This window comes from Ambystoma mexicanum, chromosome 4p (assembly GCF_040938575.1).
Source record: "Ambystoma mexicanum isolate Mex_15411 chromosome 4p, UKY_AmexF1_1, whole genome shotgun sequence".
NCBI lineage: Eukaryota > Metazoa > Chordata > Amphibia > Caudata > Ambystomatidae > Ambystoma > Ambystoma mexicanum.
Genome location: NC_090927.1, coordinates 67,330,681 through 67,356,126, shown reverse-complemented (window position 1 = coordinate 67,356,126; position 25,446 = coordinate 67,330,681). Strand labels below are relative to the sequence as shown.

Genomic DNA, 25,446 nt, shown 5'->3' with positions numbered 1-25,446 from the left:
TCATGTTACTCTACCAACCAGCAGAGCCACTCTCTGACCCTTAGTACTGCACTCACAGCCTGGAGGTTTGGCATCAATTCATGTTACTCTACCAACCAGCAGAGCCACTCTCTGACCCTTAGTACTGCGCTCACAGCCTGGAGGTTTGGCATCAATTCATGTTACTCTAGCAACCAGCAGAGCCACTCTCTGACCCTTAGTACTGCGCTCACAGCCTGGAGGTTTGGCATCAATTAATGTTACTCTAGCAACCAGCAGAGCCATTCTCTGACCCTTAGTACTGCCCTAACAGCCTGGAGGTTTAGCATCAATTCATGTTACTCTAGCAATTAGCAGAGCCACTCTCTGATCCTTAGTACTGCGCTCACAGCTTGGATTTTTGGCATCAAATCATGTTACTCTAGCAACCAGCAGAGCCACTCTCTGACCCTTAGTACCCTTATTCTCTGGCTCCTGGCACAGCACCCACAAACTGCACCCTCAGCGACAATTTATATAGCTCTACCTACAAGAGGAGTTACTCCTGCCATTTTCTTCTGCTCTTTTCCTGTTTCTACTTTTACTGCCCTCTTGGCAGGGTGGTGCTAGAGCATGTGCCTCTCCATGGCACCTGCCAGTGCCAGGGGATCCACCTGCATGACTGTGCTGAGGCCGGCACAGGGGGTCAGGAAGATGGTCGGGCTGCCCCAAGTCCAGAGGGGATGAGGGCCACTTGCTAGGATGTGACAGGCGATGAGCTTTAGTGCCACCCCCCAGTCTCTTGTGGCAGCTGTCACTTCTGCGGGACGGTTCACCACTAGCTGGTGCAGTGGCAAGCAACGTGTGCCACTTTTAACCATTCTTGAGCTTCAGCGTACAGTGCTTAATTATCAAGGAGGTGCCCAGGGCACTTTCACTCGGGTTACCCTGATGATCTGTCTCCTAGCAGAGGTTGCATATTAAACAGTCTCCCGGAAGCTCATGTTGGCCCACACCCATGACCAGATGGGTGGAAATGTCATCGGGGGGGTTATTCTCTATACAGAATTCAGCCTCTTATGGAAGTGATAGGGAGAATTATCAATAAATGGCTGATTCCCCTTACCTAATGAGTCCCTCAGCAGCTTTGCTGGATTTCTAGGGTTTATTTTTTCACCTGATAAGAGTGTGATCCTTTTTCTCACTCTTACATGTGTTTTGCTGTGTGTGTTTTCACTTTTGTTTTGGATCTTGGGACTGGAGCCTCAACTACTCCAAGTGCACCATTTTTGTGTGTGTGTTACATAGCACATTCAGTGTAGTGACACTGGGTTGTCTTTGAGACTTCCCTCTGACTCCATTCTTCTGGGGCTGACTACTGCCCCCCAGAAACAGGTAAAGTTGCCATTAACTTTATATAGTCACTTTAAATTACAGACCCAGTACACCCCATCTTACATGGAGTACTGGAAAGGGTTAACTCCTATCCCCTTTTGTCTGTGCCACTTGGAGCCTTGTTTTGCTCCCTTAACGTTAAGACTTGGCTTGTGGCATTGGTATATACCCAAACTATTCTACCGATTTATACTATATAAACGTGGTATTGTATAAACCCGCTTGACCAAATACATTTTATTTTGGTTCCGGCTGGGTTTATTTGCCATTTCTTTTTGTTAAGGTCTTTCTCGGGTTTTACTCTATGAACCAAACTGGGGATGATTCCTTTGTTCGCTGTCTTTTCGCGGGCTTCTTCACAGAAGCCCTCCTTAAGGTGCCTGATAATCTAGAAGGGCAGGATGTGAGTGAGGGATCTTCGGACCCCGGCCATCGGTTGCCTTAGCAACCCAAGTCGGACTCTTGCCTGATTGCTGAGGGGACTGGCCTTGCCAGGACAGCCACCCTGCTGTGTGATTGACAGCCAGGCTGCATGAACGGGGAAAACTGCATAAAAAGCAGGTCTCTGGGACTGGGAGAGGAGAGTCGCCACTGGAATGAAAGAACCAATGAGGAACTGGAAGAAGAGAACCCCTACAAAGACTGAACCACCCGGTGAAGCCCTGCTGCAGGTCCGAATCTCCAGAATCCGACGACAGAGAAGATCCTCCTGGAAACTTCTTCCGTTGAGCTAGTGGGACCAACCAGTTCATTTAAACTGCAAGCCAGGACCCCTCCTCTGGTCGAATTCGCTGTACAGAGCTACAGTGGGCCGGATAGCCAGGAAGGTCGGACCCTGCTTGGGTTTTAAGGAGCTCACCTTTTCTTTGTTGCTTTGCTCTGCTGCTGGTTTCTTCCCTGGGTGGAGCAGGACCTTCCAGTCTTCCTACTTCTTGTCAGTCTGACAGCCGCTTCAGGAACCACCAGGAACGTCCGCCTCAGCTACAGCTCCCTCTCTGTTTTAAGGTACTGTGCAAATCCGGTTGTGCGTTTCGCTCAGCCGCGGTGAAAGTGTTTGAAATCTTTCTCCAATCCGAGGGCTTGTCCTTCTCTTCTCTTTTACCTAACTTTTCTACTGACCAACCTCGTCCACAATCTGTGCCACGAACTGATCTTGAGCAAAAGACTTTTGAACCATCGACTTTGGCCCTAAGCCTTTTCTATCTGATTTTACCCTTGTAGTCTCTCTTGTTCAGTTGTCCTGGTTACTTACCTGCTGGTTTTGCGTAATTCCTAATATTTTGTCTTTCCCTCCCTTTTAAACTGCTGGAGTGCCATTTTGCTCCCACTTCATTTTGTGAGCCTAACTTGTATAGAATTTAATGGAAGTGGTGTGGTGTATTTTTGATTATAATGTTTATCCTGCTCATAATAGTGAAATGTTATACAACTGTTGAGTAAATAAATATATATTCTTTCACTTAGAAACCTTGAGTCAGTGTTTGCCTGAACCATAGTAATTGTTGTCCTTTGTGAACTATCTTGTACTGCTCACTTACTCTTGAGATAAGTCTGGCTGCTCCGCTACTGCTACCACTTTAACGGTGTAGTACAGGCTTGTACCAAAGGTGAAATTGTACTGTCACCTGTAGTCTTAATTGTGTGTAGTGTTCCCAAAGGGCACTGCATGTCATTCTGCCTAACAGGAAGACTGAGCTTTCCTTGTCTGTCTGGTTCGATAATTTGACAGTGGCTCCAGTCTCCTCCGATAGGGCCCATCTGGCGGTGGACCATCGCTGGTTCTTCCACCTGATGCTTTTTCATAAACTGAATTGCTACCACCACTTCCTCTCCTCTTTACCAAACGCACCACTCCACCTCTGTAGATATCCCTCCTTGCGGGTCCCGGCTTACAACCTCCGCCCGCCAACACCAAGGTCAAAGTATTCTCCCACCTCCTCAAGTGACTCTCTGGCTACCCCCACCTGCTCCAGAATGGTAGCCACAACAACAATTACATCCTTCTCCTCATGCTCCATGTGTCCCTCAACATCTTCCTCTCACCCTCATCCACCGTCTCTCCCTCCTCAACCACAGTCTTCACCCTCCTCAACCACCATCGCTTCACCCTAACACTCTGCCACAACCATCATCTTCGTCGCCCCAGGCTCTGTCTCTCCCTTCTGTCGGACTACCACAAACTATGACATTGAGGTTGAGGAGTAGCACAGCTCCACATCTCCTCCCTGCGTCCCCTTCAAAATAAAAGGACATGGTGTGAAAACAAGTGACAAAGTTAAAGGAATTATTGCAAGACTCACACAATGAGAAGAGGTTCCTGGAACGCACAAACAGTAGGGAAGGTGAGTGAGCACAGGACAGGAAGACGCCCTGGATTCACGCACAGGTTTCTCAACAAACAAAGGAAAAGAACTGTTTTAATAAACCTTTTTGGGTTTTTTACATTTTTGACATCACGCAAGGGGGAAAAGAGCAGGGCACAGTCCAAGAGGATCTTCTGTTTTTTCTTTTTATCTTTCCTAACACGGTGGTGAGATTAAAGGGGGAAGATTAGAGGCAGGCTTAAAGAACACACATAAAACAGATGGAAGAGGACAAAACCGGCACCAAGAAACACCCAAAACACCGCTAATAACTATAAACATACAAAAGGGGTTAAAAAGGAAATGGTGGCAGCGGCACCCCATGGAACAGTTGCTGTGAACTGCTGTGGAGCAATACGCGCTGAGTGAAGGAGGGCAACGGCATGGCTCATGGGGAATGCACAGCCATACGGTGGCCCGGGCTCCTGCCAGCCTTCGTTCTGACACCCACATAAGGTCCCCTAACCGGGGCCTACCCTCGATTCAACACAGTCCCCAGGTGCATGGAAGCTTATTGCTTGAAACAAGGGTAGAGGCCGGCCAAGCAGTCCAACCCTAGACATATCAAGAGTGCCAAATCGATGCCGTGGTTTGCGGGGAGCACGCGGACTGGTAGAACTTTCGTCCACATGCAAGTTATCTGAATTTCTCCTGTCGGCAATGCACCTTGCTGTCAGAAATGTTAGGCCTCTAGGAAGAGCACCAAAGCCTTGTGGGGGCCGGCAGGGTGCCCCCAGCAGGCCAGCTCTGCTGGGACATCCCCTGGGGAACAGTCTTTGGCCAGCTTCGGGGGGTGCGGTGGTTTCGCCAAAGAGCACAGGTGGGACAGCCTGAACCATATGGAGCTTGAACAGGACCTGCATGCACTGTCTACAGTAATACTGAGGAAGTGACTAAGCTCTCTTGTAATCTGTGTACCCTCGGTGACAGATGGGGAGTTCTCGGCAAAAGTGTCCAGCCTTCTTATAGACGCAACTGGAGAAAATGTTTAAATTGGCATCCACCCAGACTTCCCGAGCAGGTCGGCCACCTGGTCCTTGTATTCATATCTATGGCCAACTACCAGATGGACATTCTCTGAGCCAATGGAGCCTGCGGGAAGGGCCTGTGCCCCTTGCAAATGGACCGGCAGGCTCCCTGGGCCCGTTGGGACCTCTGCAGGGCAGGGGAACGGTCGATCCACGTGGGAGGCAGGCATCCAAGGTTGAGGGCAGAGTCCCCCGAATTCCTGACACTCTGGCTAGGGAGGGATAGAGCTTTTCCCTTAAGGGAGGGTGGGAGGGGGGTACTGCAGGGCATGCTGGGAACTTCGCTGGGCAGTGGGCAGCCAGCCCACATGCAAGGAAGATGCCCATGGTCGGGGGCAGCACCCCCGACCAGCCTGGAGCTCTGGCTGGGGGGCATAAGAGCTTTTACCTCCAGGGAGGAACAGGGACCACGCCCGGGCATGAGGGGGATGCATGCGCCCAAGGTCAGGGGCAAAACCCCCAGCTATCCTGGAGCCCTGGCCCTGAGGCTACAAAGCTTTCCCTGTGGGGAGAGCCAGGTCCCCACCGGTGCTCACGGGGGCTGCCGCTGGTTTAGGGGGACGCCACGTGGCACAAGAAGCTAGCACCCAAGGGCCGGGCTGGAATCCCTGGACGTACAAGCCTCTGGTCTCGAAGCCTTAGACCATAGCTCCCAACCTTCCCAATTCCATGCGGGTGTCTTCGAGACAGTCCAATATTTTTCGCGCTGCATGCTGGATCTAGTAGGCCCACCCTTACATGGGAAAAACAGAACTACAAGTTACAGCATGCAATTGGAAGCAAAAACCAGGACTAGACACCCGCCTGGAACAGGGAAAGTTGGCAGCTATTTTTTCGGGAAGGGTCACCTGTACAACGCAGACCCTTTTCATAGCTGCCAGACCTGTTTTGTTATTTAAATTCAGGAACCTGTGCGCCTGGAAGTATAGTAGGGGAATCCAGGACTACAAGTCCCAAAATGCTAAGGAAAAATAAAACACTAGAGGATACTCGTTACGTTCTTTCTACATTTTGGGAGAATATACAATGTATCGCTCTGCCGGGTTTACTAAGCTACACATCAGATAGTCACACTAGGGTCGGTCACGGGGTCAATATCCTGATGTGTGTTCTAGCCACGCCCCTTACCGCACCTCATAAAACAAGACCCTTTTTTCAACAAGTTCAACGTTGCACTGCGTTTTCTCTGCATGTTGAGCCCCTATATACAATGTGATGTGTGCATTTAGTGCGAAGGCAGGCCTGGCACGCACTTGGCGTGTGTGCTGTGATTTATATCGTGTGTGATGAGCTGAGCACATCCTGTCCACAAACACCCAGCCTGTCAAACAATGAGATGTGACTTTGGCTGCCAAAGTGCAGGAAAAGTATACTTTTGGTAGCCCGCGTCCCTGAGAAAGGAACGGCATGGCCTTCTTTGCAAGGCCCCCAAACAGCAATGATTCCTGCCCGAGAGTTTTACTGCACGGGGCCATTATGAGGAGGCGGTGAAGTGTAGCCTGGCCAAGTCCCGAGGTCCTATTGATTAACGCCCCTCCCTGCCCCGCTGCCCAGTGAACATTGATAGCTTTTAAATCAGTCCCAAAGACGCTTGCTTCCCAGACAGAGGAGCTGTCACTGCCATGGAGAGACCACATGCCACCTTCATTCGCCTGGCACTCCTGGTGCTCAGCCTGGAGCAGTCCTGGGGGGCCTGGCCATCACCTACGTTCATTATAGGTGAGTTTGCAAACACTCCATCTTCATCTGGCAGTGGAACGGGGGAGGGGGGAATGCAGGGGGAGCATCCATGAACAGCGTCTGCATTCAGGAGGGGGTCGGGTGCTCTGCATGGAGGGGCCCTGTGGGTCAACTTGAAATATCCCAGGTGAGCACACACATAGACAACTTCACATGTCATAGGTGAGCACACACACGCACAACTTCACATGTCATAGGTGAGCACACACACGCACAACTTCACATGTCATAGGTGAGCACACACACGCACAACTTCACCCACTGGGGCTTCGAACGCAAGGCATGGAGGGGTCCTGTGGGCCACCTACATGTTAACTTAACTTTACTTTAAAATATTTGTATAGCGCGGTCAAGGACCCAAGGGATTGAGGGCACTACAAGACATAACATTACATTTAAGAAATAAAAAGCACCTAAAACCAGTTTAAGAAGCTATAGCAGCAAGATAAAGAGAAAAAAACAATGTTAGTTAAAAAGGTAGGTCTTCAGATTTTTTTTGAAGATCTCCAGCGATTCAATCCCTCTCAGTTGTGGGGGAAGAGAGTTCCAGACTTCAGGTCCAATCACCAAAAAAAAGCTGCGTTGGAAACCTTGACAGATCTACATTTTGGAACGAGGAGCAGGTGCTGATTATTCGATCTCAAAGCTCTGCCATTCAATCTTGCAGGAAGAAGATGCTGGAGGTGAACAGGCATGTTTCTCTGTCTACATTTTTGTATTAGGGTCGGAGTTCTGAATACAATTCTAGACTCCACAGGAAGCCCGTGAAGACAGCGTCATAGGTGAGCACACACATACACAAATCCATCCACTGGAGCTTCAAACACAAGGCAGGGAGGGGCTACCTACATATGTCATGGGTGAGCACACACATACACACAACTTCACATGTCATAGGTGAGCACACACATACACAAATCCATCCACTGGAGCTTCAAACACAAGGCAGGGAGGGGCTACCTACATATGTCATGGGTGAGCACACACATACACACAACTTCACATGTGATAGGTGAGCACACACATACACAAATCCATCCACTGGAGCTTCAAACACAAGGCAGGGAGGGGCTACCTACATATGTCATGGGTGAGCACACACATACACACAACTTCACATGTCATAGGTGAGCACACACATACACAAATCCATCCACTGGAGCTTCAAACACAAGGCAGGGAGGGGCTACCTACATATGTCATGGGTGAGCACACACATACACACAACTTCACATGTCATAGGTGAGCACACACATACACAAATGCATCCACTGGGGCTTCTTACGCAAGGCATGGAGGGGTCCTGTGGGCCACCTACATATGTCATAGGTGAGCACACACATGCACAACTTTACCTGCTGAGGCTTCTAACACCGGGCAAGGCATGGATGGGTCTTATGGGCCACCTCCATGAGCACGCAAATACATCATGTACAGCCAATGGGGCTTCTTGCCGATTGAGGGGTCTTGTGGGTGACCTACATATGTCATGGGCTGTTGGTGTCTTCAGTTTGGAAAGTGCGGTCACTGTGTGCTGGTATGTTTTAGTTGATCGGCATTTGTGTGGTATTTGTGGGTGGTTGCATGCAGGTGTTTGCTGTGTCTCTTTGCTGTTGTGGAGAGTTGCTAGAGTGCCTGTAGTGTTGGGTGTTTTGTATGCAGAGTATTAGAGAGTTTGTAGTAGGGTTAGTCGCGTTGTTTGGGCCTTTTTATGTGCCTTCGGTTAAACCACTGGCATAGTGTTATTCTTCTTGAGTTTGCGGTCAAGCTTTCTTTGGGTAATCTAGTTTCATAGATTCTTATTGTGCTGCACTTGTGGTTTTTCTCTCGGGTCATTGGATGCGGCCATGAATTCGGTCTTGTCTGGGTTGAGTTTGAGGCTGTTTGAGGCTCTTGGTTCTCATCCACTGGTTTAGTTCAGTGAGGCAGGCGGTGAGTGTTGGGGTTTCTTCTTCGTTGCTGCTGATTTCGTAGATGATTGGAGTGTCATTTGAGTACCTGCAGCAGGTGATGCCATCTTTTTTGATGAGGATAATTAGGGGGGTCATGTAGATGTTGAAGAGAAGTGGCGATAGCGATGAGCCCTGTTGTGCTACACGTGTTGTTTTTCTAGGTGCTGACTTGAATGTTGCTATCAAAGTTGTTTCGGTTCTTTTTGTCAAGAAGGATTTTAGCCAGAGGAGGGCTGTGTTGTTGATTCCAATACCTTCTAGTCTTTTTTTTAAATGACATTTTATTCGTTTTACAAAGACAAAAATTACAGAAAGACCAGAAAGTGATTAGAACAATACCATGCTTCAAACAAAAGAACTTTCGTCTACTGTTAATTTCCCCTCCTGTACTCTCTCCCCCCAACACATTCCCATCCGTCCTTTTACCCATAGGTTTTCCAGCTCACAATAACAGCTTCTGCATAGAGAGGTCTTATAAAAAATAGCACCACAACAAAGTGCTCAACCTATTCAATTGCTTTCGCTGCCACTGGGCACGACCTCCAAGAGTGGCTTCGCTTCAACTCATACAGATATAGTATAACATTGCAGCCATGCCCCCTCCACCCCAGTGTTTCCCCCATTGATTGCTGCTGTCATCTATTCCATGAGATAAATATCCGTTGCAGTGTCAGAGCACTCCTTTAGTCTCGGAAGTTCCCTTCTTGCCAAGCATGCCCTGGCTGCCAGCAGCAGAACGTGTGTCATATGAGGCAAGGTGTGCCATTGTCCTTCTTCATTGTCCAAACCAAACCGGGCATCTCCACCACATGTGCCAATAGTCTGCCCTGTCCCTGCATCCATGCCAACACAACTTGGCTACAGATGGGAACATTCTTCAGTGCTGCAACGGGTCATACTGCCACCGGCGTAACAACTTCAGGCTGTGCAGTTTATACTGGAAGTCCATCGATGACTTAAATGCGCTCCTACACATCAGCTGTCAGAGATGTTCGTCCAACTCCACACCCAGGTTCCTTTCCCACTTTTCCCGGAGAGCCTGAACCGCGCCCCTAGAAGTCTTCACCAGCGCCCTCTAGAGTAACATGATGAGACCCTTCATTGCTGTGTGTGTGTCGAGAACCCACTTGGCGGCTGTGAGCTCCCTTTGGATCAATTCCCTCTATATCTCTGCCGTGATGACCCCTTTCAGTCTGAGATGGAGGAGGACAGGCAGCTTTCCGATACCCACACCAGCTCCTGGATGCCTATGAAGCACCCCTTAAACCACAGTTGACTGACTCTGGCTAGTCCCATATGACTCATCGGTGAAGGCCACGTGGTGACTCCACCGCAAGCCAGCTCCCTTTCTTCACACTTCCTAGTAAACCCAGAGGATCGGGTGCTCCAGAATTCTGTTCAGGATCCACTCCCGTGGGGCCCAGAGCCACCCCCCCACCGTTGCTGGACGCAAGTGGTAATTTTCCAGATAAACCCACTGTTGATCAGAGTCTTCCCGCAGGTGTGGCACTATTGCTCTCAACTGGGTGGCTTTGGCAGCCCCACCCCTCCCTGATCTTTCGGCCGTATCAAGGTGTCATATCACACCCTTGCATTCAGATTTTGCCTTATAAAATGTAACATCTGGGCCTTAGCCTCCCGTAAGAGGTCCTCTGGCGCCCTTATGGACAATATCTGGAACATGTACAACACTCCTGGAAGAAAATTCATTTTCAGGGCTTCCAGCCTCCCCATCCATGAAATGTGCCCTTTGCCCCATTCCACCATTTTGCTATACAATGTGTTAAACAGGGGTGGATAATTAGCCTTGTTCAAGTCCCCCTCTGGCCTTACTATGGTGGCCCCCAGGTACTGTATGGTTTCCAGGTGAATCTCCATCCCCAGGGGTCAGAGTCCCTCCACATCCATCTGTCCATCCCCTGCAAAAGGAAATAGGACTAACTTTCCCTTGTTGACTTTGAACCCGGAGAAGTGCTCATAATATAATCCTCTATTAAAGCCATGGCTGCCAGAATTTAACTTGGTGGGTTCACCTGCTGCATCAGGACTTCATCTGCATAGAGCCCCACATTGAATGACCCATTCTCCGCAATGTTGCTCTCCACCTGGGGGCACCTGCCGCAACCACTCAGTGAGCGGCTCCATTGACACAGCAAATATAAGTGGTGAAAGTGGGCGTCCTTGCCTTGTACTCCTCCTCAGGTTGATGACCCGCGATAGTCTACAATTGGCCGGTACCCACACCACCCGGGAAAAATACAGTGCCCGTATCCCCTTCAACATCCGTCCACCAAACCCATACTTGTGCAGTACCCCGTAGAGAAAACCTCAGTCTACCCTGTCAAATGCCTTTTTGGAGTCCATGGCACCCCGTCTTCATGCCGCATCCTCCATCAAATTTTTACATAATGTATCGGCCCCCTGTCTGCCCCGGATAAAAACCCACCTGGTTTGAGTGCACTAATCGAGGCATGACCTCTTCCATTCTGGTGGTGAGTACCCGGGTAAAAATGTTGGCATCAATATTTAGGAGGGATGCAGGGCGGTATGACTTACAACTCATGGGGTCTCTCCTTGCCTTCGGGATAACTGTTATTAGAGCCCGAGCAAACGAGGGAGGCGCCTTCCCCATGGTTAGGATGTTGTTAAACAATTTTGCCATGTGTGGGGCTAGGCTGCCCGAAAATATTTGATAAAACCCTGCTGTGTATCCATCTCTACCAGGGGCCTTGCCCACCTTCAACCCCAAATCGCCATCAACGCATCCTCCAGAGAAATTGGTCCATCTAGATTCTCCTTCTCACCCTCGTACAAGACCAGCAGGTGCACCCCCGTCAGGTATCACTGCAGGTCCCCCTCTTTCTTCCCCAAAAAATCATTCATAGAATGTGGCAAATTCCTGCAGAACTTCCCCAGTGGTGGAGTGCAGTGACCCCCCTGCATCCTCCATAGCGGTTATCCAGCAATTTTCTTGCTGCTCCCAAAGCCTCGACGCCAGCATTGCGTACGCTTTCTCCCCCCTTCTCATAGTATCGCTGGCGGAGGAACTGAAAGTTGGACACTACCTTCCCCCCTCCAATTTCTTCAGCTCCCATTGTTTCTCCCTCACTAACTGAAGCTTATCACTACCTCCCCTCTACCCATCTCCTCAGCCTCCAGCTCCGAATGTCGCCCCTCAGCCTCTCCACCAACAGGGTCCTAACCCTTTTCTTGGACGTGCCCTCTCATATCAAGAGGCCTCTCCACGTTGACTTTGCTGCCTTCCACACCGTTCCTAGGTCCACCTCCCCATTATCATTCAACCTGAAGAGCTCCTCCATCGCTGTCCTCATCTCCGCGGTGAACACCACGTCCTTAAGGAGCATATCATTGCAGCGCCATAAGAAGTCCCTCATCGAAGTCTACCATTGAAATTCTCATATCCACCATATCATGGTCTGACCAACTAATTGGGATGTTTGCTATCCGATAGAGACAAAAGTATAGCCCCTGACCGCCGGGTGACATTTCCTCCACATGTTGACCAGACCCTGTCCTGTCATATAACTAAGAAAGCCTCCCCCTCTCCTGCGCTCCCCCACCATCCGGCGGACTGCCCTCCCCCCCATTGTGATCCATGTGCCGGTCTGACAGCATATTAAAGTCTCCCACACCAGTACCAGGCCGCTCTGTCTGAGTATCTCCCCCATCACTTCCTGCAAAAATTGCAACTGTCCCAGGTTCGGGCAGTAGATCGTGGCCAAGGTCACCTGAATTCCTTCTAAAATGCCAGAGACTAACAGACTAACAAGGCTCTACCATCCGCTTTTCGTCACACCTGCGGATCCCATAGGTGAATTCTCTGGTTGAGGAGGATGCCAACTCTATAATTCTTAGTAGGCCCTGATGCACAGAACACCTGCCCAATCTGAGCCCCCGGGATGCGCCTCTCCTTCCCCTGCAGGAGCCTCGCCTCTTGCATCATCAATATGTTCAGCCCCGATTGCGGAATTTCCTGCCCATCAACGATCACATGGTGGGTGAGTTCAAGCCCTTCCGATTTAAGGTCCCCACCTTGAGCGCACCTCCCGTCGCCCCCCGTCAGTGTACACCATTTCTGTAGCTCAACCCACTTCCCGACCCCTCTATTGCAAAACAGACAAGGAAACCCAACTGCCCAAAGTACTCTCCCCAACAACTAAAACCCCTCACCCCAACAATCCCACCCCCTCAAACCCCAAAGCCAACCCCCCTAGAGACCTCCACCTCGCACTGGAGACGCCCACCATTCAATGGGCCACCAAGGATAACCTGTGTCTCCCCTGCTGCCTCCCTTACCCCTGATGTTTCCCCTGATTAACTTCAGCCCCTAACCAATCGGGCAACACAAATACATACATAGTACAATTCTTCTTGTTGACAGTTCCTGTTCATTTCACCAGCGGGGGGCTATTGAGCCTCTTGTATTTCCTACCCCGAGGCATCCTCCTCTTCATATGGAAGCTGTTCTGCTGACCCACTTCCGGGTCCCCCCATCCTCAACCACGGCCTCTGCAGCGGCGGCCTCCACCTGCAGCACATGTAGCACCTGTTGCGCTCCCTGGCCACTGATGACCCGATAATCAATTTCTCCCTTTTCAAATGACAAAGAAAGTGGGAAAGACCAGCTGTATCTAATCCCCTTCTCTGTTTTCCATTGGGTGAGGGGGAGGCAGTCCCGGCAACGGGACAGGGTGAGACCCGACAGGTCCTGGAAGACATTCACTGAATCTCCTCACTTCCTAGGTGCTTGGCCTTCTCCAGGACCTCCATCTTCTCCCTGTACCTGAGAAAGCTGACTACAATAGACCTCTGACCTATTCCCTCTTCTCCTCCACCTCTGTGTGCTCTCTAAAGCTGGACTTCCTTCCGGCCATCCGTGAGGAAAAGGGTATTGATGAATCCCTGCACCTCTCGGCCCACATTCACTGCCGTCTCGCCCTTCTGCTTTCATATACCTAGAATGTGTAAATAGTTCCAGCATTCTCTATTTTCGAGGTCGTCCAGGTTCAATAGGAGTCCCTCCCCCGGCTTTCCAGATCCTTGAATCACACTTCGTATTTCATACCACGTAGGTCAACCTGCATGTGATTGTTCCCCATCTCCAAATTTTGTCCTGCAGCTTGTCATCTCTACCCCTCAGGTCACAGATGGACGCCCGAATGTCCATCCAGATGGCCTTAATTTCCTGGAAGATCTCCTTCGGGTCATCTCTAGTGAGAGTTGAGGCAGCACCCCACTCAACCATGGTGTCCTTCCCGCTCTGCACCCCTCCATGATCCATCACTGGCATTCTCCGGTAGTGTTGCAGGGATTAGAGCCCTATGATCCCTTCATTCTCCAGGTTTGCCAGGGCCAAGGCCTCGTCCGGCTTCTCAATTCCCCCTTCACTGAGCTCAGGCCTATTTTGTGCGTGGCTATGTGAAATCTCTGCGGGCCCCTCCAAAATGGCTTCACTACAGGCTCACCACCCCCTGTCAGTGCAGTTCTCCCTTGCCTGCAACCCTGTCAGGTGCCCTCAAAGTGGCAGGGTGCTGCAGAGCCGAGGGGGAGGGCCCCATGATCCAGCCCTTCACACTACTCCAAATACTTGCTGGTGTCTCAAACTGTCCCTTTGAGGTACTCATGCTCAATTGCCCAGGAACCTGAGTGACCTCCACCAAGCAGTTAAACAATCTCTGCAGGTGGGGAGTCCCTGCTGTCACTGGCCAGTTGTCAGGTCGGCTCTTTGCTCCCTCTCGTGATGCGCCCTGTGAAGGTAGTGTAGAGGAGCAACTGCATACCTCTGCAGGAAGGCCCGCCCCATCTTGCCTATGTTTTGGAAGCTGGAAATTGCGACATGCACAACACCAGGGATGGTGCCTATACCACAGAGAGTATTTGAGACAATGGGCCTCATTACGATAGTAGTGGTACAGTGATGACGGTTCCGGTAGTGCTGCCGGCGCCGTTATCACTGTACCGCCACATTACGAGTTCTGCTCGGGGGTGCCGTTCTGCACGCCTGGTCTGACCAAGCGTGCAGAGTGGCACCCGCGAGCAGAACAGAATGGTATTAATGGTACCATTATGGGAATAGGGACGTACCAGCTCCGGGTCCCGCGAAAGGGAAATTACTGGGCCCGCCAAAGTCGGAATGGCCCGGTTATTCCCCTTTCGCGGGACACAGGTTTGGGGGTAGTCATGCCCTTATTAAGGACATGGATACCTCCAAACTTGTAATTAGGCCCAAAGTATCCATTGGGAAGACCGTATGTGCTGTATCCCCGTAGAGATGACAGTCTCTTGGAGGAGATCCCCAAAGGAATATGAAGACGAGAGAAAGAAAGGCAGGTACATCACAAGAAGCAAGCGTGACGCACTAGCAAGAGTGGCTAAAGAAGAGAATGCATAAATCTAGTAGAATCTGATGACGAAATAAAGAATCGAGTGAACTTTCCTATGCAGAATGAAGATTGCATGCGTGAAGAGCACTGCAGAAAATGCAAGCCATTTTATAACTGTACAGATGCAGCAACGCAAGTAGACTAAGTAATCGTAAAGGCTGGCTATACATAGTGAATAGACTGCAGGTGGTACCGCCATTATATAGAATTCTGGACATCAGTGTCACATATTTAGTAAGCTCAGACCTGTGAAGAAAGAAGAATAGGGAAGGCCGTATCGCAGCAAGAAAACAGCTGAATATCGAGGAAAGGTCTGAAATAGCTGTCTGGCCTGGTGTCAAAGGACAGAGCAGACAAGAGCCGGTTATCTATCCAGTGGACATGAGAAGCTTAACCAGCCCTTGTTAAGGTGCAAGAAAGAACACCATGAGTGTCAAGTTTATTAATTCAAGATAATTAAATGCTGCAAAACAGGCCAAAATATGGTCTCCTGTCACGTGAGTCGAGGATGGAAATCGGAGTTGGGTGAACAGACCTAAGTTGCGATAAGAATGTGCCTTTACTCCCTTTTGTTCTCAGGAGCAATAATACTTTGCAAGGCCAAGTTCAAAGACAGTCTGAATGGCAGACGGCATGAGCGGTGAGAGATGTGGGGCTAATTGGCTGGGGAGACGCAGTCAAACCCACACACTGACACCTGGGGTACCAGCTTACCTGGTTCTAGTGAGCCGAATGTTCCAGACATGGCACGACTGTGACAACCAATTGTAGAAGGCCATATAACGAAGGGCCTTATATTTTGAGAGCCAATGATATACCATGTACTTAATAACTGATGAAGATGACTTGTACTAGGGGTGGGCATGAGTTGTCCACCTGACTGTAGAGACCCAATCACAACCCGTCCCTATATAGAAAGTATACTTAGATGTTCCCCTTAAGCCAACCACAACTCCCATAGGTTTTCTTAGTTTGCCACGTAGTATGACGTCACAAATGATGAGTTTTTGCTATAAATTAGTTATTTTTTTATTAAATGCTTCGAGATTTATGCTGTGCGACGTCTGTTGATGTCCATTGTAACTCCCTGTGTTAGACCATTAAAAATGAAGCAGTTGGAAGAGACATTTTGCCAATTTTCTGAATTGGTCTTATTATTTCCTGCAAGGGTTATTCTGCATCCCCATTCTTGTATGACATGTTACTGATTTAAAAGGGCCCACCATGGGTTCACTTAGTAGCATGTCGGATGGTTTTATAGAAGACCCATCGACCTGTAGACTCTAGAGTTTCGGACGATCGTACATCTTCTGTCATCTATCCAGAAGATCACAGGGATTCCTGTGGAGAGCAGCTGAATTGAAATCTTGCAAGAAAATTGAGACGTTGGACAGGGTCCCTCTTTGATGAAATCCCAACCTGGTTTACACAAGCACTTTGTGGACGGAAGGGCAAAGTGGTCGATTGGAAGAGGAAGTCGCTATCGAAGGCCTCGAGCTGAATGAGCGAATGGTGAGTAGACTAAGGGGAATGGCAAACTGAGGGGATTGAGTTGTGGTAGTTTGGAAAGTAACGAAAAAGTAACGGGAAGTAACGAAAAGTAACAGGAGATTTTTTTGTGTAACGAGAGAGAGAAAAAGCCCATGAGTCCTAACCCAAGGGATTTTAGAAGAGATTGTCTCACACTCCAATGGGAGTAATTTAGGCTATGTGCAGGACAGGTCTGCATAAAGTGACAATCTAAACTCTGTAAATCAGTATATTATTAGGGGCAAAGAAGAGGGGTGATCACCAAGGTATTTATGTAAAGAGTCAACTAGTCTGTCTGTTTATGGATTTGTGTTGAATTGAGGTGTCGAGGAATGAAAAATAGTTGTGTGAGAATCAAAATAAAATTAAGAAGTTATACTACCTATGTAGGTAGCGGTTGGCACCAATCTTGAGGTAGGCAGAGATTATTGAAGAAATAAAGGTTGTGAGTGGCGATTGTTAGAGCACGCTCATATTTGTTGTTTTCATCAAAGTATTTTGTAAACACTGGTAAGTATTGACAGTCAATTGAGACTCGTCACAATGGGAGACATTACTCCTCTGATGCATTTATGTAAGACATTGTCAAAACACATGCCCAAGCTCAAACAGTATAGAGCGGAATGGGTGAAGGGCACGGCAGATAAGATGTTCATGCCATGGCCACAAGGGGGGTCATTGTATTGCAACACATGACCACATACTTGCATGCTGCGTACACAGGAAAGAAATTGGAGAAGAGGTTAGCTATTTTAGAGCTTTGGAAGATGTACCAAGAAAGAGGGAAGATCCGTCACCCGAAGAGTGGATGCTAAACCAGTCTAAGGAGGATGGTGATCAGCCCTCAGCTCCCCTTACCTCACCAGAAGTAAACGGCACGGAAGACGTAGGATTGTATCCTTTAAAGGAACTGAAAGCGGCTGCATAGTATAGTAATCCGATATGCGAATCGCCCGCTTATAGCAGTGACGATAGTCCAGAGGAGAATAAGAGAAAAGAGGAGATCTTTAAGATTTTACAAGACAAAGAGGGGAAGAGGGAGCAATCGAATCTATTGACAGAGATAGAATGAGAGATTAAAAGATGGAAAGGAGAAAACGATAAAGCTGACGAGGTAACGCTCATATAAAACTAATGGATGGGAGGATATATATTGCTCAAGCTAGATGGGAAAAGCTTAGAGGAAGTAAGGCAAAGGAGAGATCAAGACAAACAGGATAGAGAAGACAGGGAACGAGAAAAGAGATTAAAGGAAGATAAGCATAAAAGGAAGAGCAGACAGTGGCGTGAACAGATGTATCAGGAGGAGGAACAAAAGAAAGAAGAAAGGGAAGAGGAGCAAAGGACGTATGACAACAGGCAGAGAGCAATAGAAGAACGGGACAGGCAAGAAAGAAAAAGAGAAGAGGATGTCATGGCCACTGGTCAGAAACCCCAGTTCACATCCCCTAAAGGGTCCAGTTTGACCCAGTCCTGGAGCCGTTGGTGCCAGGCTCATAAGAAAGTGTCCTCTGCACACTTTTTCCCTTGGGCTTGTGTCATTCCATCTCACATTAGTCAACCATGTACATTTGGGCTGGGCGTGGCCATAGGAATCAATGATGCTGCACGTGCATCATCATTTGGGAGTGGCAGGGTGGAACCATCTAGCAGAGCAAGGGGGCGTGGCCGGGGCCAGGCTATTTAAGCCTGCACTGCCCGCAGGCCTAGACTTCGTGTTATTCTGCCTAAGCAGTGTAACGCTCACCGCCGCCTGAGAAGCATCTTACCTGTTTTCCAGTGCAACCATCTCGGAGAAGCCTCTTACCTGTTTTCCAGCAAACCATCTCAGAGGAACATCTTATCTGTCGTCCAGCGAAACCATTGTGGGGAAGCATCTTACCTGTCGCCCAGCGAAACCATCATGGAGAAGCATTTTACCTGCATAGTCAGCCAAACCATTGTAGAAGTGCTACTTACCCGTTTTCTCCATCAGAACCAGCTGAATCTTCGCTGAAGCGTCTCCTACCTGCTTGCAGTGACTCCATCCGCGATCGTCCAGGGCGTACTTACCTGGCTCGTGGAATACAACCACCGAATGCACGCCTTACCTGACCTTCAGCGCGGACACCAATTCCGAAGTTCTACAAGGGCAGCTTCATCGCGGTCGCAGGCATCCTTCACTAGCCGCCAGGTCCGCGCACTGCAACTCTTCTCCAAGCGCCGCCAGACTACACATACAGGAGGAAAGAACAAATAAGGTTAGACACCTAATAGAGACATTTGCTACGGTCGCGCACCATCGTATCTAGTGCTTACCTTTGGATCCCAACTGGTTACCTTCATGGGAACACTTTGAAGTCCTCCACGGGCGCAACGGCTCCGCTGGCCTGCCATCACCTAGAAGGGAGAAAGAGACATTATTAAGAGAACGAACTTATATCATGTGACAAGACATTAATACTCATATGAACAATAATCATCATAAAGACTCCTACCTTCAATGTGGTTCGGTCACAGCCAGCCTGCGCCTCCACATCTACGGACCAGTGACGCAACTGGGTCTTCTTGAAGCGCCCCTGCTGATGAGAAGCAGGACGGAGAACTCGCCCTAACTATATATCACGTGAGCCTATTTGTGTAAATGCTTACATACCTCATTTTGGCACGAAAGGTCCGAGGGGAGTCATGATACCTCCACACCTTTCACATTGCCTCTCGTGTTCCCACAGGTGCAGTACCAGCATCCAGAACAGTATACTTGGCAGCAGCTGGGGGTGAGAACCGATCCCAGGGAGCCGAATCCAGGAAGGGCTCCAACCATGCCCCAACATCCCCGCAGAGACCAGGTGAGTGTAACGGAACGCAAAGCCTCTCTGGATCTCTGCCTGGGCATTATGGAAACCTCTGAAACTGACCAGCTGTCCCAACTTCTAGGGGAATTGTGGGCTGAAGTCCATGCTTCCAGACAAGAGACCAGTGCCTTGCGAAGGGACTTAATTGTAACTTGGGAACGAACCAATGATTTGGCAAGGCAAATGCTTCAGACACACGCGGGACTGGTTGAGCTACCTGGGATGTCACAACCTCCTACATCACAGCCATCACCACTAGTCCAGGTGGTGCTTCCGGGGGCAGTGCCACTAGCCCCACCTGAATGTTTCACCAGCAATCCAAACAAATATGCAATATTTATGAATCAATGTCGTCTTCACTTACTGTGCCGACCTGGGGCCTTTACAAATGATAGTGCCCGAGTGCTTTTCTTCCTTTCCTATTTAGGAGAAAGCACAGCAGACTGGTCGATACCATTAGTGAACCAGGATGATCCCCTGCTCCGAAACTTTGGGGATTTCCAACTAGAAATGGAAAAGTTGTTTGCTAGACATACCCAAGGCCAAGCCCTGGACATTGAACTGTTGTCCCTCAGACATGGGAGCCAAGACCTGCTTATCTATATCGCCACCTTCATCACCTCGTGGTGCAGACAAATTGGCCTGAAGAAAAGAGAACCATGCTCTTTTATCAGGGTTTGCGTGGGGAATTAAAAGATGTGCTAGCCCAAGTGGTTAATCCTCCTGAAAGGTGTGCAGAGTATATCATTTTGACAGTACAACTAGATCACCGCCTGCAGAATCGAAGAATGGACCGCTCAAGGAATGAAGGGAGGTCAGTCTATATGCAACCCCGGGACAATCCAGCCAAAACCCATGAACCAGTCGAACCAATGCAGATTGGAGGAATACGTCCTCCTATCTCCAAGGCGGAGCAAGAGAAGAGGAGGCAGCAACAACTATGTTTATACTGCAGAAAAGCAAGACATTTCCTTCAAAGTGCCCCATCAAACCCCCCAAAAGGAGTGTAGGAGCAACTGACAATGGGAAGGAAGAAATGGAACAAGATCAGGAAACCTCCAGCAACCGGCAAGTGTAGGGGTCCACTTGTCGAGCAAAAAGAAGGAATCTGTACAGACCTCACAACTGGTCATCCCGGTACTTTTGGTCAACCATCAGCAACCCACAAAGGTGCATGCCTTGGAGGCATATGTTGGCAGTGGACCTGTAGGAAATTATATTGATCAAAATCTGTCCGAATGAATAGGCATTCCTCTTCAGCAAAAGCTCAAGTCAGAAAACGTCACCGCGGTGGACGGGTCTTAACTGTCATCTGGCCCTGTGACGCAACATACCGACAAAGTCATGCTGATATGTCAGGGCGGCCATCGAGAAGACATAACCTTCGACCTTATTGGAGCTCCACAGTTCCAGATGATCTTAGGAATGTCGTGGCTGGAAACACATAACCCAAGGATCGACTGGCGAACAAGAGTGCTGACTTTTCCTCCAGAATGCAATAACGTTTGCTTCCACCAAGAAGAGATCAAAGAACTCAAAACAAAATCCATCTTGGGACTTTCTTGCTCTTCACCCCTGGACTATCAGGATTATCAGGACGTGTTCCAAAAGGAACAAGCAAATACTCTTCCTCCTCACAGACCTTACGACTGCCAAATCGATCTGGTGACAGGGGCACAAATTCCATGCAGTCGAATTTATGCTCTAACCGAGCAAGAAAACCAGCATTTGAAATCTTACTTGGACCAGTACCTAGCTAACGGTTTTATCCGCATATCTAAGTCCTGTGCCTCTTCAGATTTATTCTTCGTACCTAAGAAGGAAGGTGATTTGAGAACTTGTATAGACTATAGAGCACTGAACCAAATCACGGTAAAGAACAGGTATCCCTTACCACTTATCCCGGAACTGCTCGATCAAATCAAGCATGCCCAAATCTACACTAAATTGGACTTAGGAGGGGCCTACTATCTCGTGCGGGTAAAAAAGGGGGACGAATGGAAAACGGCATTCCGAACCAAGTACAGGCTTTTCGAGTATCAGGTCATGCCCTTTGGATTATGCAATGCACCTGCTGCATTTCAGTTCTTCATGAATGATGTACTGCACAAATTGTTAGACCTTTGTGCACTCGTGTACATTGATGACATTCTCATTTACTCATCATTCAAGGAAGAATACGCCACCCATGTAAGAGCAGTTTTAGAAAAGCTACGTCAACACCGCCTATTTGCCAAATTAGAAAAGTGTTCTTTCCACACCACAGAAGTCGAATATTCGGGCTTCATGCTTACCCCACGAGGTGTTCATATGGTTACCCGCAAGGTGGACGCAATTCTACAATGGCCATCACCAACATCCATCAAAGGGGTGCAAAGCGTACTCGGATTTGCTAACTATTACTGACGATTCATTCCCATATTTTCGTAAATAGTCCATCCAATCACTTCCATACTGAAAAAGATTCCTTTGGTCACCGGTGGCAGAAAAGGCCTTCTAGGATCTGAAAAAGGCCTTCACTTCAGCACCAGTTCTGCGGCATCCCCGTCCTGACCTGCAATACGTAGTTGAAACAGATGCTTCAAGCATTGCCATGGGAGACGTCTTATCACATAGAGATCCGGATACTGGATAACTGCATCCCATAGTCTTCTGGTCCCGTAAGTTCTCTGCACCTGAGTTGAACTATGCAATTACCGACAAGGAACTGTTGGCAATCAAAGAGGCCTTCAAAACATGGAGACACTATCTTTTGGGAGCCAGGCACACTGTCATGGTTATTACAGATCACTGAAACTTACAATATCAAAAAACAGCCAAAGCCCAATCTTTGCGGCAGCTCCGCTGGGCTCTTTTCTTTGCAGAATATGACTTTGTAATTACATACAGACCAGGGGTGCACAATGGGAAAGCCAATACCCTATCCTGCATGGGAGAAGACAAGGAAGCCTTTGCGACCTCCGAGCCTGTGCCCAATATACCCGAAGTACAGATTCAGAATAAAATCGCTGCAACCTCATGTTTGGAAGAAGTGAAAACTGATCTGCGATCTCAAATGATTCCAACTGCACAACAGGAATGGCTAGCTCAAGGAAACTAATACGCCATTAAGGACGATTTGCCTTATTTCCGAGAAAGGTTATAGATTCAAGACAAAAACTTGCAAAGGCAGATAATAGCAAATTACCATGAATCACTAGTAGAAGGGCATCCTGGAATCACCAAGACTCGGGCCAAGATCCAAAAGGGCTACTGGTGGCCAACCTGGAGAAAAGACATTGCTCAATACATCGCCACCTGTGGGGTGTGCACACAAAATAAATCTCATAAACAAAGCCCTGCAGGGCTATTACATCCTTTAGTGGTACCACCAGCTCCATGGCATACACTATCAATGGACTTTATTACTGACCTACCTTCTTGAAATGGTTCAATACAATTCTGGTTATTGTAGACTGGTTCTCTAAGATGCCCCATTTTATTCCTTTGAAGGGGCTTCCAACTGCTTTCGCACTTGCCACAGTGTTTTTAGAGCAAGTTATAAAACTACATGGGTTCCCGTCGGTGCTAATTTCAGATCGTGGAACGCAATTTGTTCCTGCTCTCTGGAGGAGATGCTGCAAAATAGCCAAGATTGACCTCTGGCTATCCACGAGTCACCCTCCCCAAACCCATGGCCAGACCGAAAGAACCAACCAGACCTTAGAGCAATACCTCCAGTGCATGCTGCAACAAACCGAGGAACCTTGGAAAAACCTTCTCTGGTTAACAGAATTTTCCTACAACAACTCAGTCCACACTTGCACCAGACAGACCCCGTTTTATACAGTCCAAGGTCGTCATCCTCGAACATCCGTTTTTGACTCTCGTGACGATTTGGAAATGCCAGCTGTTAAAACCTTACACGAAACTATCTCACAAACTCTAAAAAGGGCTACAGAGACATTAACCACAGCTAAAGAACAACAGAAAAAGTTTGCAGATAGACACTGAAAGGAAGCTCCACATTACCAAGTTGGGGATAAAGTTTGGTTGGCATCCAAGAACATCCCATTGAAAGGACCCTGGTCCTTCCGACCCAGGTACTTAGAACCCTATCCCATCAAGGCTATTATTAATCCTGCAACCATGAAGTTAGATTTACCAACTAACATGCGGATCCATCCAGTACTCCATGTCCCCCTCTTGAAACCAATGAAGCCAGATACTCAGATTGAAACACCACCTGAACCAGCTGTCATAGACAGGGAACTGGAATACGAAGTCAAAGACATTTTGGATTCTAAGGTAGTACGATCCAAACTGTACTACTTAATCGATTTGAAAGGCTACGGACCGCAAGATCGACCTTGGGAGCCCAGTGAATTCATCCATGCCCCACGCCTAGTTAGACGATTTCATTGTAATAATCCCATCAAACCAAGACCATGAGGGGAAACAATCGTGAGAGGGGCTTTGAGGGGGAGTGCTGTCATGGCCACTGGTCAGGAACCCCAGTAGACATTCCCTAAAGGGTCCAGTTGGACCCAACCCAGTCCTGCCAGGCTCATAAGAAAGTGTGCTCTGCACACTTTTTCCCTTGGGCTCATGTCATCCCATCTCACATCAGTCAACCACGTACATTTGGGCCAGAGCAAGCCATAGGAATCAATGAAGCTGCACGTGCATCATCATTTGGGAGTGGCAGGGTGGAACCATCTAGCAGAGGAAGGGGGCATGGCCGGGGCCAGGCTATTTAAGCCTGCCCCCGCCTGCAGGCCTAGGCTTAGCGTTATTCTGCCTAAGCAGCGTAACGCTCACCGCCACCTGAGAACCATCTTACCTGCTTTCCAGTGCAACCATCTCGGAGAAGCCTCTTACCTGTTTTCCAGCAAACCATCTCGGAGGAACATCTTACCTGTCGTCCAGCGAAACCATTGTGGAGAAGCATCTTACCTGCATAGACAGCCAAACGATTGCAGAGGCGCTACTTACCCGTTTTCTCCATCAGAACCAGCTGAATATTTGCTGAAGCGTCTCTTACCTGCTTGCAGTGACTCCATCCGCGATCGTCCAGGGTGTACTTACCTGGCTCGTGGAATATAACCACCGACTGCACGCCTTACCTGACCTTCAGCTCGGACACCAATTCCGAAGTTCTACACGGCCAGCTTTATCGCAGTCGAAGGCATCCATCACCCGGTGCCAGGTCCGCGTACTGCAACTCTTCTTCAAGCCCCGCCAGACTACACCTGAGGAGGAAAGAACAAATAAGGTTAGAAACCTAATAGAGACATTCGCTAAGGTCGCGCGCCATCGCATCTAGCGCTTATCTTTGGATCCCAACTGGTTATTTTCTTGGGAACACTTTGAAGTCCTCCACCGGTGCAACGGCTCTGCTGGCCTGCCATCACCTATAAGGGAGAAAGAGACATTATTAAGAGTATGAACTTAAATCATGTGACAAGACATTAATACTCATATGAACAATAATCATCATAAAGACTCCTACCTTCAAAGTGGTTCAGTCACAGCCGGCCTGGGCCACCACATCTACGGACCAGTGACTCAACTGGGTCTTCTTGAAGAGCCCCTGCTGATGAGAAGCAGGACGGAGAGCTCGCTCTTACTACATATCAGGTGAGCCTATATGGGTAAACACTTACTTACCTCATTTTGGCACGAAAGATCCGAGGGAAGTCATGATACCTCCACACCCTTCACATTGCATCTCGTGTTCCCGCAGGGGAAGTACCAGCATCCAGAACAGTATACTTGGCAGCAGCTAGGGGTAGGAACCGATCCCAGGGAGCCAAATCCGGGGAGGGCTCCAACCGTGTCCCAACGTCCCCGCAGAGACCAGGTGAGCGTAACAGAGGAGGAAGCGCAGAAATTAAGGCACAAAAGAATAGAGACGAAGGGAATAGGAAGAAAGGAGAGCAGGAGAGAAGAAATGAGACAGGAAGAGAAAAGAGTTAGATGGGAAGTGAGAAAGCGAAGAGAATTAGATGAAGAATTAGAACAAAAGAGAAGACAGCAGGAACATGATATTAATCTCATTCAAAAGAAGTTAATGGAGCCAAGTCCAGCAATACAATGAGGCAGTATAGAGGAGTTCTTCCCGTTACAAGGAGCAACATCAGGGCCATCTAGAGTAGCCTTAGAAGAGAACTTCGATATAGGAAGCATCCGAGACAGGATCCATAAAGCCTATCAAGAATTAAAGAAGACAGTAAATCGGAAAGACGAGGGAAGGGAGGTCA

At 48.7% G+C, this 25,446-nt stretch overlaps 1 protein-coding gene across 3 annotated transcripts in view; it reads left to right on the top strand.

Annotated features, from left to right (window-relative positions):
- The first annotated feature begins 6,238 nt into the window (after positions 1 to 6,238).
- Positions 6,239 to 25,446, top strand: part of LOC138452998 (WAP four-disulfide core domain protein 5-like) — a 432,843-nt gene continuing 413,635 nt past the window's right edge. The window contains exon 1 of one of the 3 annotated variants that reach the window (XM_069605402.1): positions 6,239 to 6,463. In XM_069605402.1, the coding sequence (XP_069461503.1) occupies positions 6,367 to 6,463 (97 nt within the window). In that variant the 5' untranslated portion in view covers positions 6,239 to 6,366. The remainder of the gene's footprint in view (positions 6,464 to 25,446) is intronic. The other 2 variants (XM_069605404.1, XM_069605403.1) reach the window with 2 other exon arrangements.